The 19,763-nt window shown below is 34.7% G+C and overlaps 2 protein-coding genes and 1 pseudogene across 2 annotated transcripts; 2 read left to right on the top strand and 1 right to left on the bottom strand.

Moving 5' to 3' along the window:
- Positions 1 to 1,297: 1,297 nt before the first annotated feature.
- Positions 1,298 to 3,893, bottom strand: LOC123223306 (transcription factor bHLH137-like). Its single transcript, XM_044646446.1, has 8 exons — positions 3,291 to 3,893; positions 3,019 to 3,207; positions 2,768 to 2,833; positions 2,558 to 2,626; positions 2,365 to 2,448; positions 2,077 to 2,250; positions 1,860 to 1,972; positions 1,298 to 1,760 (listed from the first exon to the last, which is right to left on the bottom strand). The coding sequence occupies exons 1-7, from the start codon at positions 3,654 to 3,656 to the stop codon at positions 1,892 to 1,894; spliced, it is 1,029 nt and encodes a 342-aa protein (XP_044502381.1). The 5' UTR covers positions 3,657 to 3,893; the 3' UTR covers positions 1,298 to 1,760; positions 1,860 to 1,891.
- A 4,266-nt stretch (positions 3,894 to 8,159) lies between these two features.
- On the top strand, positions 8,160 to 11,689 carry LOC123224048 (ruvB-like 2). Its single transcript, XM_044647539.1, has 2 exons — positions 8,160 to 8,960; positions 10,813 to 11,689. The coding sequence occupies exons 1-2, from the start codon at positions 8,212 to 8,214 to the stop codon at positions 11,465 to 11,467; spliced, it is 1,404 nt and encodes a 467-aa protein (XP_044503474.1). The 5' UTR covers positions 8,160 to 8,211; the 3' UTR covers positions 11,468 to 11,689.
- A 1,010-nt stretch (positions 11,690 to 12,699) lies between these two features.
- On the top strand, positions 12,700 to 19,420 carry LOC123223407 (annotated as a pseudogene).
- Positions 19,421 to 19,763: the final 343 nt, after the last annotated feature.

Here is a 19,763-nt window from a genome sequence, read left to right on the forward strand (position 1 = left end):
AAAATATTATAATTTTTCTCTATCTAAAATTTGAAAAATCAATTTTTTTTTATAGAATTTATAAACCATTATTGAAAACGATCGTTTTTAGTTGCGTTGGCTCTTTCTTCTAACTTATCTCCCTTTATCGATCAAATCTCAATTACTGATGAAACTGATTTCCTTAAACAAAGACGATGTGATCGTTTGAGACTTTCGACAATCGTCTTTATCCAAGATAAACATTCCAATGAAGGAAATTAGTTTTGCTATTGCTTGTGATTTGATCGGACAGGGAGAGATAAGTCGAGAGGCAGAGCTAACGCAGAGGGAGACGATGAAGTTTGTCATCTCCGACGACGACTTGCAAACCTTAGGGGGAAATTTTGATTTTTCAAACTTTAGATAAAAGAAATTATAAGATTTTCAAACTGAGAGGGGGTAAAGGTAATAAGCTTTAGTTTTTTAATTTTTTTATTAAATAACAATTTTATCTTTAACCTTAATTAAAATTTTAAATAGATGGGTGAAACTTTTGATTTTTCAAATCTTACGGGTATAACTTTAAGAACGTATCTAAACTTAGGTTGAAAATAATCCTTTGGCAGTATTTCAATCAAATGAACCTAGTTTGATTCAAAAGTACTTGTATTAATTTACATCACGGTTATCGGCCACCTAAAACAATTAAGACACAATTAAACTGTTAAACACCGCTGATAATTGTGGTTAATTGAGTTATGAATTTACATAGTGTGTTAAGATTACAAAATATTTCTTTTTTATGTTGAATTAATATTTGTATATAGGATATAAATTAATTTTCAAAATATGAAAATTAAAGAAAAACATACGGGACCCCAAAGCAGAAATTGATGACTTGGTCAGCTACAAATTTCTTACAAAAATTAATTACTTGTGAGCTATAATAACACTATATGGTTGGCAACAACATAGTTCTTCTCAGGACAGTTACGAAATATTGATTCCACCTACAGCAGCTAATTCAATTGAAGTTGTGTCCTCTCAATTTCGAATCATTTTTCAAGCCGACTAACTGCAATGGATGCTGGAAATCTTCGCTTTTAATACACTGGACTTTTTCCCAGATCGGCTGGGCCATCAAAATCAACAAGTGGGTCACCGACTCACAACTGACAATTATTATGTAAGCTGTTTAATTTTTGGGATAAGGATGCTTATTTGATTGATTAATTGCTTGGAAAAGCTGTCTAATCAAATCATATAATCCTAAACAGTTATTAAAAGAATGTGATTAATTCTTAATTGCAATCATTAATTTAAATATATGACAAGGTTGACTTTAAGTTTGGATTATCTGCAAATACAAAAACAGCGCTTATTTTTGCATGTCTAGCTATCGTTTTATATTATATAAAATATGAAATTTTACATGAGATAAGTTTCTGGATTTAACGACAAGAGATTCTTCGAATTTGTGCACGCGCAACTTTTTGGTGTCAAAATGGACAGGAACAAGGGATCTGTTAAAATATCTAGTCTTATCTGGCCTGTTGCTGGTGTTGTTTCTTTTCATCCATTGATTTTGCTGCCCTTTTATTATTCACGTTGAGATGCCGCTTTACTCTTATTAGAACCAGAGCTTTAATTCTCCAGGTGAAGAAAGAATCCCTCTCCATCGGAACTTATGCTTTAAAAAGAAGCTTTCTGTCGATTGTTTTTCATGCCTCGCTGCTCTGTAAGTTTCATTTTTATTTATTTTTTCTGGTTTTGGTTGGGCTATCAAATCTCCCGGTAAGCTGGAAAAAGATAAATCCATGAGACAAGGCACAACAAGTATTAATTTGTTATATATTATTTGGACATAGTTTAACAAGAGACAGGACGTGAGGGCTTACCAAGATGTTTGTAGGGCAGCTATATTCAAACATTAATGGCTGTTGGTGAACCCATATGGATTAAGAAACCTTTGTTTTTGGTCCTCCGCATCCCAAAATAGACCACCATTATCCTGAAAATGACTTACTGGTTAAAAAAAAAAAAAAAAGAAAGAAAGGAACTGGTCTAAAATGGCGCACACAAATATGTATAAAAATAATTTGATAAAATATAAACCTGAGAGAAGGCACTTGTCCTCTGCTCTTGTTGAAGTAATTGTGACGCCGCCGCAAAAGGATAGCTATCAGATGTGGTATAAGTGGTGGTAGTATGGGAAAAAGTTGTGAGCTGGGCAGGGCAGGGGCTGCGTTGTGGCATAGGTGACATTGGTGAAGTAATGGCATTCAATCTCTGCATATATATTAATTCATGACAGAGACAAAGATCTCGTTAGATTTTAGTGCTATTGCATTAATAATATTGATGGTTCCAATTTCACCATCTTTAAACTTTTTTATAAATTACCTCTGGTCTGCCGATGTACATGTCTAGGTCCAGTCCAAAATCATAGAGCAAGGGATTTACAGAAGCAAGCTTCATCGACAGAAACTGAAAAAACAGACAAAAAGAAATACATTTAGTTAATCATGCATTACCAAAGTAATTAACAATTTAAACAGTATTAACTAAATAAATATACACACACACACACACACACCTCTACTTGATTCTGCAGGGACTGCACATAATTGATAATTTCATCCAACATGAGGGCCTTTCCAGTTACCTATTTTCGAGCCAAACCACATGAAGTTTGTCAGAAAGATTTACACATGCATCACCTAAAACTTTGAGGAGAAAATCATGTGCATTATTCATTTAAAGAAGACAAAGTGAAGTCACTGAACTGTACTGATAATCAACTTACTTTGTCACAGCCAGGCACAAGTTTTTGCAATATTTTCATCTTCTTGCTAATTTTCTCTCTTCTTGCCTGTAACCAATAATGAGAACTAGTATGAATAAACATGGAAAAAGTTTGATATAATAGCGTTAGGTTTGGTAGGCGTAACCAGAAAATTAAATACAGAAGAAACGTGTTATGAGTTTGGTGGGGTGGAATGGGAAGGTTGAGATTTAATTAAAATGATAGAAACATTGGGACTCAAGTAGTAGTACCCTTTCAGCTAAGCTGTGGCTGTCTGTTGCCTGACCCCTTCTTGCTCTAACATGAATATAACCAGTAGGTGGCTGTTCATCTGAAAGTTTCTTCTTTTCTTTCTTTTCAGCTTCTGATTTCAAATCTTCTTCATCTTTCTGGGTATTTTTGCATTTTCTTTGCTTCTTACTTTTCACTTCACTCCGATCCTAATAAAGTAGACCACAAAAATCAGAACCATATATAAATAAAAGCAAAGCACTGTATGTAATGTTATATTTTATAATCTAACCTTAGATTGAGCAGAATTTGGAGAAGAACCGTCTCTGTTTTTCCTCTTCTTGTCCATGTCAGGGGGAGCCTGAGTGACCTGCTCACCACTTTCAAGCTTATCCACCTCTGTGCTTTGTTTTTTGGTCACAGAAGGCCCATTATCACTAAGAGCAACCTTTGAACTGTAATCAAGACAGCTAGTCTTACGGACTCTGACGTCAAGAGGAAGAGGTTTGGGTGGGTAAAAGTGAGAGAATAAGTTGGAATTATTGATATTATTATTTCCTTCCTCCATAAATCCAGACACCTTAACAGGATCAGTATTTGCCAAGTTAACAGAGTCAAGAAGAAAAGGATGGTGGTGTTGGTATGAAAAGGCTGCCATTTTTGAGAGCTTTGAAAGTTTAAAAAAATGCTAGCTTTCAAGAAGGTGATGGAAGAGAAGGCAGAGATTATGATACTTGGAGGCAGTTCGTTGGCAGTCAGGAAAAGTAAGTGGGTCTGCAACAAAACCATGAGGCTTCAGGTTTATATATAGACCAGGAAGAGAGAGAACAGACTATCCTTTTAAAAAAATTGTTAAACTCATTCCCATCCAAAGTTTCAGTACAGTTGACTGGTTTATTGTCGCAATTATTTCTGTGTATGGACTTGTTAATTACATAAGACTTTTTTGTAGAATACAATATATACACTGTGCGCATCCTTTTGTTCAATGGTGATAGTGATTTGGCATCCTTGTATTTTCCCAGTTCTTTCACTTTTCAATGTGTGATCATCATCAGCCGGATAGTTTGAACTTTCCGCTGCAGCCAATGGTCTATTTCCTGCAGTATAGGTGTGTTGTCAAAACCATATTTGTAGAGTTTAAAAAGTTAAAGTTTTATTTATTTATTTAAAATCTCAGATAAAATTAAAAATAAAATTATTATTTAATAAAAAAATTATAAAACCAAAAATTTTATTCATTTGCTTTTTCCAATTTAAAAATTTTATAATTCTTCTTTATTAAAGTTTAAAAAATCAATATTTTTTTTAAGATTTACAAACTGACATCAAAGTAGTCGTTTTGACTCTCCCTTTCAGTCTATCTCTCTCTGTCAATAAAATCTCAAACACTAACAAAATCGATTTTCTCTAATAAAAACGATTTTGTTTGAATTTTCGATAATTATTTTTATCTCAAATAAAGATGAAATTATTTTTATCCGATATAAAGACACTCTAAAGAAGACGAATTAGTTTTCATCAAAGAAAATCGATTTATTGGTACTTGGGATTTAATTGGCAAAGAGATATAAGTCAAAAAGAAGAGTCAATGTGGTCAGAGAAGACCAACTTCGCTATCTTTAACAACGATTTACAAACCCTAAAGGAAAAATGTTGATTTTTTAAATTTTTTTTAAAAGATGGTTTTATCCTTAACCCTAACTAAGATTTTAAATTGATAGATGAAACTTTGAACTTTTCAAACCCTGTAAGTGTGACTTTGAGAATACACCTAAATTTGAGTGGGAAATAGTCCTTTGGCCTTCCACTGCACTTGATTCAATCGCTAGCTGCTGCTGCTTTCTTCATTACTGTCAAATTTTAAAGTCCTTTTGATCGTAAAGCTCAACCTTATATATTATCTCGGTATAATTACAAATCCAACTTAGTTCAACAAGCTTGATAAGAGAAGAAAATCAAAAGAATGAAAGAAATTTGGAAGGAGCGAGACTTCACAATTCGTAGCATCCTCTTTCTAATGTTACTGTTCTCAAAGGGTAATATTGAAGGTCTTTTAAAGAGTTTTTTCATATTGGCTGATCAAAATTCCACCAATAATAACATGGACTATCACCCAAAATCAAAATTCATCGATAGATACAAAATTTAAAATAGTGTTAAAAGGTTAAATTACCAAACTGTCCCTAACTATATCACTTTTCAAAATTATTGTGTGACACAAATTAACAAAATTCTCATATCATCCTTTCAATTGTTAGATTTGCAAATAAACCCTCTTTCTTCCCACCACCACTATTGTTGCACCATATCGGGCATCATACAATGTGGTAACCTAGCCACTGCCCATGCAAAACTCTATTATCTCATTCTCAGCTGGTCTTTTTCTTACAAAAAAAAGAAATTAACTCAGCTTTAAACTCTACTAATTTAAATCAAAGTAGTCGGTGTCCGAAGTAATTGAAGCAAATACTAGCGGTATATTAGTGCATGAAGTTGATATCGCCTGAGACAGATGAGGCCCAATTTTGAGATGGTCGACCCATGTTTGCAAACAACACAAGATTATTCATCTAATATTGATTACAAAACAAGTGCATCCGTAGAGTGCCGTTGATCTGGGTCACGGTTTCCCTAATTGTTCTTAAAAGGGGTAGCGCCGTGTACACATAATTAATTGGTGAATTAATTGTGCTTGCACCTTTTTCTTTTTTTGAGTAATACTATGTATACTCATTTTTTGTACATAATTCATATACACAGTAATGTGTCATCATGTAATTAGATGATTTTAAAACACGTGTCATCATATGATAAAGAAACATCTAATCACATGATAACACCTTATCTGTGTACATAAATTGTGTACCAAAAATAGGTATACATAGTTTTATTATTTTTTTTTATACTTTTATCATATTGTCGATGAAATCAATCACACTGAATAAGTTAAATTTCCATTAGGGTGAAAAATCTCATAATTATTATATCAGATAAATAAAAAAATTAATTTTGAAATACTGTCAAAAATTATTTAAATCCATACCTTCTTATATATAATGTAAGATTTATAATGTACGAACAAATATAAAATCATACAGTTATAATTCACAAGGTTAACACACAGATTATAAAATATCAAATTAAACTTTAGAGTTTTAAAAATATTCGAATCTTCATGTAATTTGAAACTGAAAAACCTTTGGAAATAACCTGAATTATCTATGGAGATCATTTCTCAAAACTTGATCTTGAGGCCCACCGATTCAGTGTAGACATATATATGATTTACGCCAAGAAAATTCGAGCTAAACGTTGGACGTTCATTACAGAAATGTCAGCCAGAACCAGAGCCAGTCACCCTGCTGAAAGTACACGAAACTGATGAGAAATCGATTATTATAGTGAAATTAATTTGATCGTAGGAGTCGTTATGTATCTTTCAGGATTCAGCTTTCCGGAACTCTTTCTGTACATTGACAACCACTACTCAGTTTCCATCCAGACTCTCAAGTAGATCGATGCATGCACCAGTTGGGTCCCTGCCTGGACAAAGCTTTTCTTCTGAGTACCCCTGGATGTTATTCTTCATGATGCACTTCTTGAAAGTTGATCCCCTTAATGCAGGTAAAAATATTGCGGTAAACTATCAATGGTTTAATCAAAATGCCCACATGATTTTAGAAATGCGTCAAATGAAAGACTCAAACCTTAATGCCGTCTAAAAATATCAGCTATGTGTTAACTGTTCATTCTAAAATTCGAGTGAAAAACTAAGTTAACCTTTGTCTTTGCCTTTATGGGAATGGACTAATTATAATTTTTTTTATTACTATTTTTCTTTCTTTTTTCCTTCTTCTGCCTACCCTCACTGTTACCGGGCTCTTCTCAGCTCCTTCCCTTAATTCGATTTTCATCTTTTCTTCTCACTACCTTCCTTCATCTCACGTCCCAGCTCCACCGTATTTCTCCTCCTGCCATTGAAATAAAATAAAATAAAATAGCAATTGGCCTTAAACTCTGCTACCGAATCCTCCTCCACCACTTCCAATCTCCACAACGCCTCCGCTTCACCGCCAAGTCATCTCTACTAAAAAACCCAAGCAAACAACTCAGTGAACCCAAACTTCCCATCACCTAGAGTCGATTTGTTTAGTTTTTTGTGTTTGATTTTGGTTGGCGGTCTGGGTTTTGGAGATTTGTGGTTTTTTGGTTTAGTTTGTGACTAATTTGGTGTTTGGTGTTAAAGAGTATAAAAGAAGTGAAGGGGCGGCTTAGAAATTTGGCGGGCCGGGCTTGTACGTGACGAGGTTTAAGTTATTTATTTTAAAGGCCCAAGGACTATTTCTCACCCAAGCCCAAGGTATGCTGCTGCATTCACAAATTTTCTCCTTTTAATTTTGAAATTTTCAAATACTCATCCATAAACTATTAAAATTAACTGTTTAAAAGATAAAATTATTATTTTATCTAGAATATTAAAAATTAATTAAAATTTAATCTATTTTTCCCCTTAACCCCTAAACACTAATTATTTTCTCTTAGGTCAAGTTTTGAAAAATAACATTCCCTCTTAGGGTTTAGTTTTCAATCTCCGACATCAAATCCGACGTTATCGTAGACAATGAAGTTTTTTCAATGCACCACCATGCTCTGACAACCTCTCTTCTCTCCTTTGGCATTGTCTTCACTTTGTCGTCGGTGATGGTGCCAGATTTAGGGGTTGGGGATTGAAAATTAAACCCAATGAGGGGAAATGTTATTTTTCAAAACTTGGCTTAGAGGGAAATAGTTAGTTTTTAGGTGTTAGGGGAAAAAAAAATAAACTTTTAAGAGATTAGGGTTTCGTTAAATTAAACTGTTTATGGATAGGTATTTAAGATTTTCAAAATTAAAAAAGAGAAACTTAAGAATACAACATACCTTGAGTGGGAAATAGTCCTTTGGTCTTATTTTAAAATTTTAACATAATTGAATTTGAAAAGAAGGTTTAAAAAAAAAATAAAAATAAAAAACAACTAAATTTTTAATATATTTTTTATTTGAATTCGTTTAATAGAAAATTTTAAATTTAATATGACAAAATTCAATAGGAAAAAGGTAAAGTATTATTATCCTTTGGTAAAGTGATTTTTATTTATTGTCCTATCATTCTCTTCAGCTGGCGTGCCTTAAACCCTAGCTACATTGTCTCTCTGTGTTCACCACCAACAATGGCTGAACTGAAGCTCTCAGAATCACGAGATTTAACACGAATCGAGCGCATAGGCGCGCACTCCCATATCCGGGGACTGGGTCTTGACAACACCCTAGAACCGAGGGATGTATCGGAAGGCATGGTGGGCCAAGTTTCGGCCCGCAAAGCTGCCGGCGTTATCCTTCAGATGATTAGAGACGGAAAAATCGCTGGTCGGGCTATCCTTATAGCCGGCCAACCCGGAACCGGTAAAACCGCCATAGCAATGGGCATGGCAAAATCCCTCGGACTCGAAACCCCTTTTGCCATGATTACGGGCTCAGAAATTTTCTCCCTCGAAATGTCGAAAACTGAGGCTTTAATGCAAGCCTTTCGAAAGGCCATTGGAGTCAGAATCAAAGAAGAAACTGAAGTCATTGAAGGTGAAGTTGTTGAGGTCCAAATTGACCGGCCTGCCACTGCAGGAGTTGCAGCGAAGACAGGGAAGTTGACCCTCAAAACGACGGAGATGGAGACCGTTTATGATTTAGGTCAAAAGATGATTGAGGCGTTAGGGAAGGACAAGGTACAGAGTGGGGACGTGATTGCAATTGATAAAGTTTCTGGGAAGATTACGAAGCTTGGGAGATCGTTTGCGAGGTCTAGAGATTATGATGCTATGGGACCTCAAACTAAGTTTGTTCAGTGTCCTGATGGGGAGCTGCAGAAGAGGAAAGAGGTTGTGCATTGTGTTACGCTTCATGAGATTGATGTAATCAACAGCAGGTATATACATGTTTTAGTTGCTGTTTATGCTTTAAAGCTGAAATTTATTTTGGATGGTTTGGTCATAGCTGATGGTGTAAATATAAGCTGTAGATAGTTTTGCAAATTTATTTTTTAAGTCAAAATATCTGTAGAGTCACAATCAATGACACTGGAAATTGTGAATGATCTAAAATCAAGTTAGACATATGTTTTAAGGATTAATAAACAAAATAAAAGATGAGATGAAGGACCATCTTTAAAGAGACTCGGATATTGTTATTGAAATTGAAAGGTAAGAGATTGGCACTTTTGTATTGGTTAAGGACTTGATCGTAGTAAGATGGGTAATGCTAGGTAAGAACAATAGGGATATCAAGTTCTCTTGATGTGTATTGACTCTGAATTTAAGTTGATAAGATTATTAAATGGTTTTCAACGTAAGGGAAGGTGGAGAAAGTAAAAAAGCAAAGTTGGATGATGATTTATAATTTGATATATTTAAGGTAGTGGGGTATGAAGAAATTTAGAGGAAAAAAAATTGCTTTTTCATATTTTCATTGTATGAGTTGATAACAATATATATACAATTATTCCCAATCAAATTGGGAAACAAATCATAATCTGGTAAACAGAAAAGGAACAAAATAATAATACAAAAGAAAATATTTGATACTATCTATTCTCCAATCTGATTATCAATTTTGAAAATTTTCGTTGGGGAGGATCATGGAATGAATCCTGGAACTCTTCAGTTTATGTGTTGAGATAAACATAATTGGAGAATGTTAGGAAGGAAATATTTTGATAAATAGGGCAACATCCCTCGCTAATAACCTAAAAATCCCTTGCAGTGCTCTGAATTTGAACCAGGAGCTATCACTGCACCATGCAACTTTTAGTAGATATAATATTTGGTTCAAATTGAACTATCAAAATATAGAAAGATGCATTTGTTGAAAGTGGAAATAGCTTGCTTGAGTGTGACAAACTAGTTTTTGAGGACCAGTGGATAAAAGTCTAGCTGGTAGAATTATAGTCATATCATAAAGTTAAACTGTCAGTGCTGTGGATATCAGTTTAAAGGAACAGCTATTAAGTGGCTCCCTACCAGATTGAGTCATTAAAAGCATGATAAGGTCATGGGGCTTTTGTACATAAGTGTGTGCAAAATCAAATATGAAGCTCAAACAGTGTGAGTGACCTGAAAATTATAATGTAATTTCTGGGAAAGCTTTAACATTCCTTGTAGACTAAAAGAAATACATCATGAAATGGAGGTTAATCAACAATCATCAATAATGACAAAACATGGTAATGAAATGCCTTGAAAGAATTTAAAATTCAAAACATCAAGGAGAAGAAAAGCATATTTATACATGAGATAATGGAATTCTTTAGCTTTTCTTTTGCTTAACTTTTTGAGGTATCTTTCTTTTACCATTACTAGATCAATGATCAGGGTTTTTAAGTTGACAGTTGCAAGGCACTCATCAACTTGACTATTTTTAGAGAATTATGAAAGCAACAGATTGACAAATTCTTTATTGATGTGATAGCTGGTTTACAGTGAGGAATAGTAACATATTTATTGTCTCGGTATCTTTTTCTTAGTCCCTCTTTAATTCTATAAACTGTAATGATAAACAGTTATATTGTTCAAACATCTCTATGGCTTGATGTTGTAGAGAAGATGATATTGATCTAATGTTGTTATATGACATCTGACTATCGTTATTTTGTCAGCCTAGTGTACAAGCTTCTTTTAATTTAGACTTCCATGTGGTACATTGATGAGAAAGCATTGAACTTGTTTGAGTAAAGACTATTTTCCTATCTTTTCTCTAACTTCGTTGTCTCTTTCTTTTTTCAGAACACAGGGATTTTTGGCTCTCTTCACTGGTGACACTGGTGAAATTCGTGCAGAAGTGCGAGACCAAATTGACACAAAGGTAGCAGAGTGGAGGGAGGAAGGGAAGGCAGAGATTGTGCCAGGTGTCCTGTTCATTGATGAGGTGCACATGCTTGACATTGAGTGCTTTTCCTTTCTGAACCGTGCTCTGGAGAATGAGATGGCACCAATATTAGTCGTTGCTACCAACAGAGGGATCACTCGAATCAGGGGTACAAACTACAAGGCTGCTCATGGAATTCCAATGGATCTCCTCGATCGACTACTCATCATCTCAACTAAACCTTACACAAGAGATGAAATTCGCAAAATTCTAGACATCAGGTGCCAGGAGGAAGATGTTGAAATGACTGAAGATGCAAAGCAATTGCTGACACGTGTTGGTGAAGGAACATCCTTGAGATATGCTATTCATCTAATTTCAGCTGCTGCTTTAGCATGTCAGAAACGGAAGGGAAAGGCTGTGGAGATCCAGGACATTGATCGTGTGTATCGCCTATTTTTGGATGTGCAGAGATCAACCCAGTATTTGATGGAGTACCAGAGTCAGTACATCAATGAAGTGTCACTCGGAGACGGAGATGGAGATGGTGATGATGATGCCATGGTTTCATAATAGTTCCTCTTTATTACTTTAGAGATTTTGTGAGCATGCATCCTGCTTTCATATAGTTAGCTCCAACCTTACAAATGGTTACATATGTGACAGAAGTGTGATAAGTATTTGTGTAACTTTCCATGTCTTGGTTTGAAACTGTATCTTTTGCAGATTATTGCTGCAATATAATTCTGTGACAGGGCTCGGAATTGTGGAAAATTAGGACAGTGTTTGATGTTATTTGCTGTTGGGTGTGAACATAATTGCTTATCATTTGACGATTATTAACCACGGTATACTCTAGCCTTCTACATATTTTGCAGTGATGTACATCACACATGTTATCATTTGGTATCAGTATTGTTGTTTTACAAGTAGTAGGCCCGAAGTTGAATTTGTAAGAACAGAGAGTTGAGCAATGATACAGTTTTCTAAGCTTATCATCTTTGAGATGTGATTTTATAAATTATTATGTAAATGGTGAAACAAAGTGATGAATAATTTTGTAGTGTTAAGTTAATATTTCATGAATTGGGATATGAGAGCTGTGCAAATTTAGACAGGGCAGCATCAGTCTTATTTAAAAGATGTTTTTGGAGGAATATGGCTAATATGCTCTGTCTCAATCCATGAAAGTATACATACACATTTTCGGTATACAATTTGTATACACAGATGATATTTTATCATATAATTGAATGATTTTAAATTAAAAATAAAATAATATTCAACTATATGATGATATATCATCTATGTTTTGAAATTATGTATATATAACATTGCTTGTGATGGTCCATTTTATGCGCAGTTGAGATGCTTACTCCTTGAAGTCCTTAGTAATTATCAGCTCATTGCCCATTTCTGCGAACTATTTTTATATTAGTTGTAAGTAATATTTCTTTCGCTGCCGTAGTGTGAAATGTTAAGTGCGCAACTCAAACATACATCGTCTCAGCTTGTTTTACATAATCTATCTGCATCCTTTATGTTGGAAGGGAAAAGAAAAATCATCATAGATTGTTCCTGAAAGCCAGAACTTTGATGCAAAAATTAAAGGTTCGTAATATGTGAAAATAATTTTAGAAGCTGAAATATTTTAAAATCTACCATGCCAGATAAATATGTTCATAAGAACAGCCTGAATCCAGGCTACTCTTGTCTACATCTTTCAGCATTTACACGTTACAAACAGGCTGGTTGATTCTCAGTGCAGTGCAGGATAAACCAATACTCAACATAAATTCAAATAAATGAGTAGAGCTGGATTGAGATCTAACATAATATACAAGCCTTCATCCAAAGCCCAATTGTGTATTGGGTTGAGGTCATATTATATTAGAAGCCTAACAGTATGGACATATTGCACTATCACTGGTAAGGGAAGACAAAATTTGTTTTTGCTTCATAAATGATGGGTTTTGTTATGAATTATAATGTACACTTTATTATAAAAGTGGCGAAGAATTGTAATTCAATTTCCAAAGTTTCATTTTCATTCTTTTCCGGTATTTGTATTATGGAATTATAGAGTTAATGAACGTGGCGCAAAAAGTAAGGTCCCACACCGGCAAATTATTTCAACCCGTTTTCATAATATTCAAAATTTCACAGGTGTTTTAAACCATGCAGTCCCTACTTTGGCCTTCGCTGCCTGGGGTTTAAGCTTATTTTCACCGGCTTTTTCGGGCTTAGCTTTCGCTTGCAAACTTCACTTCTATCTTCGACCTTCTCTCTTTAACTGCATTCGCAAGGTAATTCTCTTCACTTCATCCTTGCATGTGTACACGTTTGAGTAACTTTGTTTCTGATTAAATCATTTGATTCGTTTCTTTCAGGCCGGTTTCAGCTCTGTCGCTGCAGTTGAGATGCTTGATGATGCGGAATCGCTAATCAATCAAAATTTTAATTCGGTTCAGGGGAAAGGCAAGTGAATTTTCTTGCGTTGATTGTGAACTTGTGTTTTACAGCTTTAAAGTGGTTAAATATATTTATTTGTTGTTTATGGGGTTGAAGTGTGTGAATTGAATAGAAAGAAACCGGAGTGGAAGAAACTGAAAGCAGAAGACCTTGGAATTAGTACTTCAATGATCAATAAACCAACCAAGAAGGTTCTTAATGGTCCTAAGAAAAAAGGTTTGTGCATATAATTTTTCTACCTCGGATAGTTCATTCTGATGAATGCTATTTGTGTTTGTAAAATTGAACTATAATTTTGCCAACCATGTTTTCATTTTAATATTCTGAACTAGATTACAGAGTATTATAGGGACAAACTTGGTCCTCTTGTATTTGCTAAGTATGATAGATATATTGGTAAAATGATATTTTTTGGGGGATTGACAGCTTGCTCCTTCAGATAGTGAGATGTAATTTTATTGAAGCTACGGTTAATGCTTCATAAAAGCAGCAATTATGTCCGTGTGTTACTGTTGGAAATTGAAACCCAAAGAAGACTTGTCTGGCAATCCAGTTGAACCTACCAGCATCTTGATCCATTGGATGGGGTTGGATGGGGAGACATGTGATGATCAAAGGAATAAACAAGTGTTTTGTGGAAAGGACTGAGAAGTTATGGATTGAGGGCAAATTTTTAAATTTGTAAATTTTTCATAACTTCCACAATTTTCCACTCCGATTTCTTAACATTTGTAGAATCTTCAAATCAGATCAAATATGAAAAATTCCAACAAATCTTTTCATGTGATTTATGTGGCCTTTTAAGCTGATTGGAATTGCACATGAATAGCTTTTTTCTGGATCCAAACCATATTTAATATGCTTGATCTTAAATTTTCCTAAATTTATGCTTTTTATGATAGTTGTTTTTTGTAACAAAATGTTGGATTTGGTATGATTATTTACCTTTTTCATTTCTCTCTGTGATAACGTTAGTGTTCTATCCATATGGTGTCTGATAGATATGCTTTCTTCTTACCTTGTAGGATATGTGGTTTACCTTGTTGGAGGTTGTATGAGATCTTATCTTGAACTGAATACCAAAGGATTTTGACATAGTAACTTCTGCTGTACTTAAAGAGGTTACTCTTAGCTAAGCTTCTACTGCATTTCATGCTAGGAAGATGCAGATCTAAAGCACATAAGTGTTTGATTGAAAATGTGATGTTTCTTAATCCATCAAGTTCCATTTTTAATGTCTACATTGTGAGTGTTTTGGACAACTAAATTTGGCATATTGTTCAACTGCACGCTCTACTGTCCTTGTGGTACTAGATGATGGGGAATTCATTTTACCTGCATTACTGAAAAGATTTTGCACTTCGTTTGCATTTAGGATTTCAGTTTGAATTTATTGCTGAGACACTACAGATTTTCTTCTTTTTAAACTTTGGAAGAATTGTTATTTGTAACTTTACTTCTGTTGATAGTGTGTAAGCTCAATTTAAGCTTATCAAACTGGCATGATCTATTGCTATGAATTACTGAGGTTTTTTGAATAGGATGGATATGCTTTGACATTTTCAAGTTGTAAGTCTATCACAAAATTCTTGAGTTGAATATGTTTCATTGAAGGCTATCTTGGCGGGTGCTTATCTTGGAAACTTTGAATCTCCACCACCTGTGTACTGTGATTATAGATTTTTGCTTTTTGGCTTCTATCATACCATAATGCAATTTTACCCAAATTGCAGGTTATGAGGGCACTTTCACGGTGTGTGATAGTTGGTAAAAGGTTTCCTATTTGTCGTGTGCATCTCGGGGATGTTATTGTGGATGTTTGTATTTTGAAGGTAAATATCTTCTATTCAATAATAAGATTCCTGTGTGGAAATTTCTTTAATTAGTATCTTACAATGTTTTGTACCTGATTAAGGATGTTGCTGCAAGTGAACTTTTCCAGAGTTTCCTGCTTTCTTTTTTTCCAATTTTGTAAAAACGTTGAAGCTGCTATTGAAATTTGATCTCAGTTTCATTTTTCCATTTTTTGAAAAATATTTTAATGTTTTTGACAAATTAGGTTTCAAGTTTTAGCACAAGCGGACAGAAATTCGGTAGGACTTCAGTTATGAATTTGAGAGGCCTAGTGGCTGTGATGAGAGGGATTATATGCGGTGGAGGAACTGTTTGCTGTGGGGCTTTACAATTAACAGGTTCTTTATATGACCTCTTAATCTTGAAGTTATTTGTTCCAACCTTGTAGAGCAGGAATTTTTTGAATCTTTTCCAACATCTGTGGTACATTGAAATTTAAGCAGTTCTTGTTACCTTCTTTTGCATTCTTTTAACGTTCTCATTTCTTTTTTGCGGCATGATGTTTGATCCTTACGCATAAATGGTGTATGACTACGTGGGAGGGATTGAAAATATCAGAAAAGCTAAAGTCTGCATGTATTTCATTACAGCTGTTTCTTGAATTGCTTAAGACCGTTTGTTATGCACATTGTTCTCACTTGTCTTATATGATTGCAGGTACAAACTGTTATTCCTGCAAATATCTCTTTTCAGGATGATTGTGGTAAGTTCTTGTTTGCAGTTTTATTAATTAGTTTTACCTCATCAGACTAAAACTGTTAATGTAGTTTGCACTGCCTCTGGCATGCATGGGCAATTTCAACTTCTCATGCTAACCAGGCAAACTGTCTAACTCCATGTTCTTTACAGCACGCATTCTGCGAGCAGTAAGAATCACCACCCGTTTAGGATTTCATTTTTCAAAGGAAACTTCTCACTCTGTCAAACATCTTTCCTCCTCAATTTTAAAACTTGATAGAGTAATTAAATTATTTTCTCCACCATTTCAGTTTCTATGCATTTAACTGTTTGAGTGTTGGCAAAATGTTTCTGGTTGGCTGATATCTCAATTAAAATGTCCAGGGAAGGCTTCTGATGGAAATGAACTACATGCTAGCCTATGGTTCTGCTGAAGCTTCTCTGAGGTTACTATGGAAATTTGGACTGGTGGAAATACTTCTACCTCTTCAGGTTCATGTTTTGATGGTTCAGTTCTGCCTAGTTGTTTGTTGGTCATGGTTCTAGAGGACCGAAACAATTTGTATAACAGGCATCTTATTTTGTCCACCATGGTTTTTGGAGACGTGACACAAGATCTAATACGCTTTTGGTAATTTTAGTACACATTAAGTTTTTTTTTTTTGATTATTTTTAACATTGAGTGTAAAGGCTGTATAATGGATGAAATTTTTTGTCTCGACCTGAACTTTAAAAACTTCGTGTACCTTGCTTTTTACATAGAAATACATCTGAAAGATAAATTTCTTGATATTAAACATATTTCCCATGTAAGTACCGGTGAAAATTATAGCAGAGGCATGCTCAACTTCTTTTCTTCATCTGCCAAATCTCATGCCTGAGCTACAAATACTGCTCTGATCATTAGGCAATGCTTTCAGGTGTAATGTATATGATCTATCTAATCATGTCGGAATTTCTAATATTCTGGTCTTCCATTTGCTGTCATTGTTCTCTAACTTGGATAAGCTTTTGGCACCTGACAGACCATGCCACAGTAGCTTATGGTAAGATTAAATTCAAATAGCAAGTGCTTAGATGTTCTTTTAAATCAGTATCATGCTATTCATATGCCATAAAGTAAAACATAGACCTGTTGGGTGGCTTAAATACTTGTGTCTGTAGCTTTATTTGACCAGCCTTTACTGGAACCTTCTCGCGTAGCAAAAATGTGCTGCTTTGTGTATAAAAACATAGATCTTCAAAATGATAAAGTTTAAGATTTGTCCAGTGGAATCTAAGCTTTATCCTGCACTTTCTCGAATTTTTGGTTGCCAAATGTACAAGAAATCTCAAAGCAACTTGTTATGTACCAAAGACAGAGGCAAGCTGATTAGAAGTTGTTGATTTTGCGATGGCCATATTATCTTATCAGTATTAGAAATCTGATCAGCCAATCATACACGGGCTTATCTTTTCTAGAGACCACAAATAAAATTCGTACAAGAAGAGCGTAGTTTGGTTCAAAGTTCTCGAATCTGATTGACCAATGTCTATGTTAATCTCTTCATGCCACTACATTACACCCATAGTGGGGTTCTCTTACTTTTTGCTTTTTCACTGAATAAGACAGCAAGATAAATATAGATAAAGTGCTGGATTTCCTGTTTAAAAAATTACTTTTGAATGTTTTTGCCCTTTTCATTAAATGTTTTGTATTGACCTGAACTATCTTAGTCAATAAAAATATTTCATTATCCAGGGTTGCAATATTGGCATTCCATAAAGCATTGTTGGACTAACCTAGGGATCCTTTAGTGGTTGCTGTGTTTAGCCTTGCTGTCTACAATGGTGGAGATATGCTGGAAGCAGTAAAGATAGCAAGGAAGATCACTAAGCCACATAATGATACTTTCCATGAACTATTAGATCCTCATGATCTGGACTTCCAGACATTAAAATCCGAAGCTATGGATCTTGCAACATCGATTGAAGGTTCATTGACCAAGATGACTTATGGATATATTGTCTCTCAGGCAATGGCAGGGTACCCTCAAGCCCCTTTTTCAGACCTGGTGAGCATTTTATTTTCATTTTTGTCGTCATAGGGAATGAAAAGACCAATAGTGAAGACTCACCGGACACTTCGTTTTCATAACATCTTTAAAAAGAAAGGGTAATTGTAAAATTTCACTAGTCAAGACAAGTCGACTGTTAAAATCGAAATGAGTATTCTAATTAACTGGTATTTATATCAGAGGTGTAGCTGGCGCAGTTAAGCACAATTGACACTCATTTTCAACTTATTGTTTTTTCATTTCTTGTTACAATGCATTTTTAATACAATAACATGGCCATTCTTTCATGCTGCAGGTTTTTATACCAATGGCGCTGTATTTGAGAGTATGGAAGATTTTTTACTGCATGACAGGAGGCAAAGAAACGGGATTTGTGTCAATGCAAGGTAGTAAGATTGATTATGAGTCGTTAGCTTTGGGAAGCCTGACCAAGCTTCGACATACTTTTGCAAGGATTGTCTTCTTTACTGTATACGCTCTTAACCTATAGTTGAACAAAGATTCTGCTTAGAATCATTCAACAACTAGTTAGCATTTCCGTGGAATATTGTAAAATAATATGGTTCCAATTATTTTGTATTATGTATTACTTTTTGTCGTCTTTTGTTGTAAAGATGCAGGATTTTTTCAATAATGATGTCGAAATTGTGATCAAATTTTACCAGTCTACTTGGTCTCAAAAGGAAAAGGAACTTACAGCACAAGAACTTTGAAAGCATTATAAATGCCCCACTGAGCTCCAGTAAGGGTTCCAATCATGACAATACGAAGGGGAAGGCCACAAGTGAAAGGGCCTCATAATCCTAGCCTGTTCACCGCTGCATCGAGGAACAGGTGAACAAACTGGAAAACTAAACTATAGATAGAAACGGAAATTCTCAAGAGGTAAAACTTCACTCACATCACCAACACTTGCTCCCTTTGCATTGTTCAAACAAGACAACAGATTATCAGCGGGATGTGACCCAATTGCGCAAAATACACCTGCCACATGTCCACCAATGGAATACTACTACTAACAAAACATCGACCTGCATATTTCACTTGAGGACATCGACAGGAGTCACAGCCGTGTGGGTGATGGCAGTCCTAAACTTGCCACCGCGTACATGCAGCGTAGAAAGAAAGTTTTGGACGACGAAGACGAATAGAGAAAGTTTGGTATCCAAGAATTACCAGAGTAATCATAATCAGAAAGAAACATTTTGTCCCTAACAAAAAACGTAAGGCTTGTTTGGGTTTTAGCTTTGGTTGTTCTGTTGCTCTCTCCCTCAGGAAAGAAAACAAAAATGAGGTCGTGGTGGTGGCTGTTTGGAGCGCAAGAAAAGAGTCGACGATGTATCTGCGTCTTCCGTCAACTTTGCATGCCATTTATCGACTTTTGCCGCGAAATTTTGACTTCTTGACTTTTCCTTCGTTGTATTTACGCGAGTTGACCGCAGTTATATATAGAAAAATATAGAAAGAGCTCTTTGTATTCTATAATATAGATCTTAAACGTAAATAATATAAATTTTTAAATATAGAGTTAGGATCTTCTTGAGATTCAAATTTGATTTGATTTTATTATTTTTTTGGCAATTATTTACATGTAAATTTTTTAACATTGAATTTTACTTTACACATAATTAATAAATTGTTGCCTCATTAAAGAAAAAAGGCCAAAAGACTTTCTCCCACCCAAGGCATAGTGAATTCTCATTCCCACCCACCAACTTTCAAAAACCTAAACATTCACCCATAGTTTGAAAAACTAACACCTACCCTCCAAAATTAAGATAAAATTAAGGATAAAATCATCATTTAAC

The sequence above is a fragment of the Mangifera indica genome, chromosome 8 (assembly GCF_011075055.1).
Source record: "Mangifera indica cultivar Alphonso chromosome 8, CATAS_Mindica_2.1, whole genome shotgun sequence".
NCBI classification, from domain to species: domain Eukaryota; kingdom Viridiplantae; phylum Streptophyta; class Magnoliopsida; order Sapindales; family Anacardiaceae; genus Mangifera; species Mangifera indica.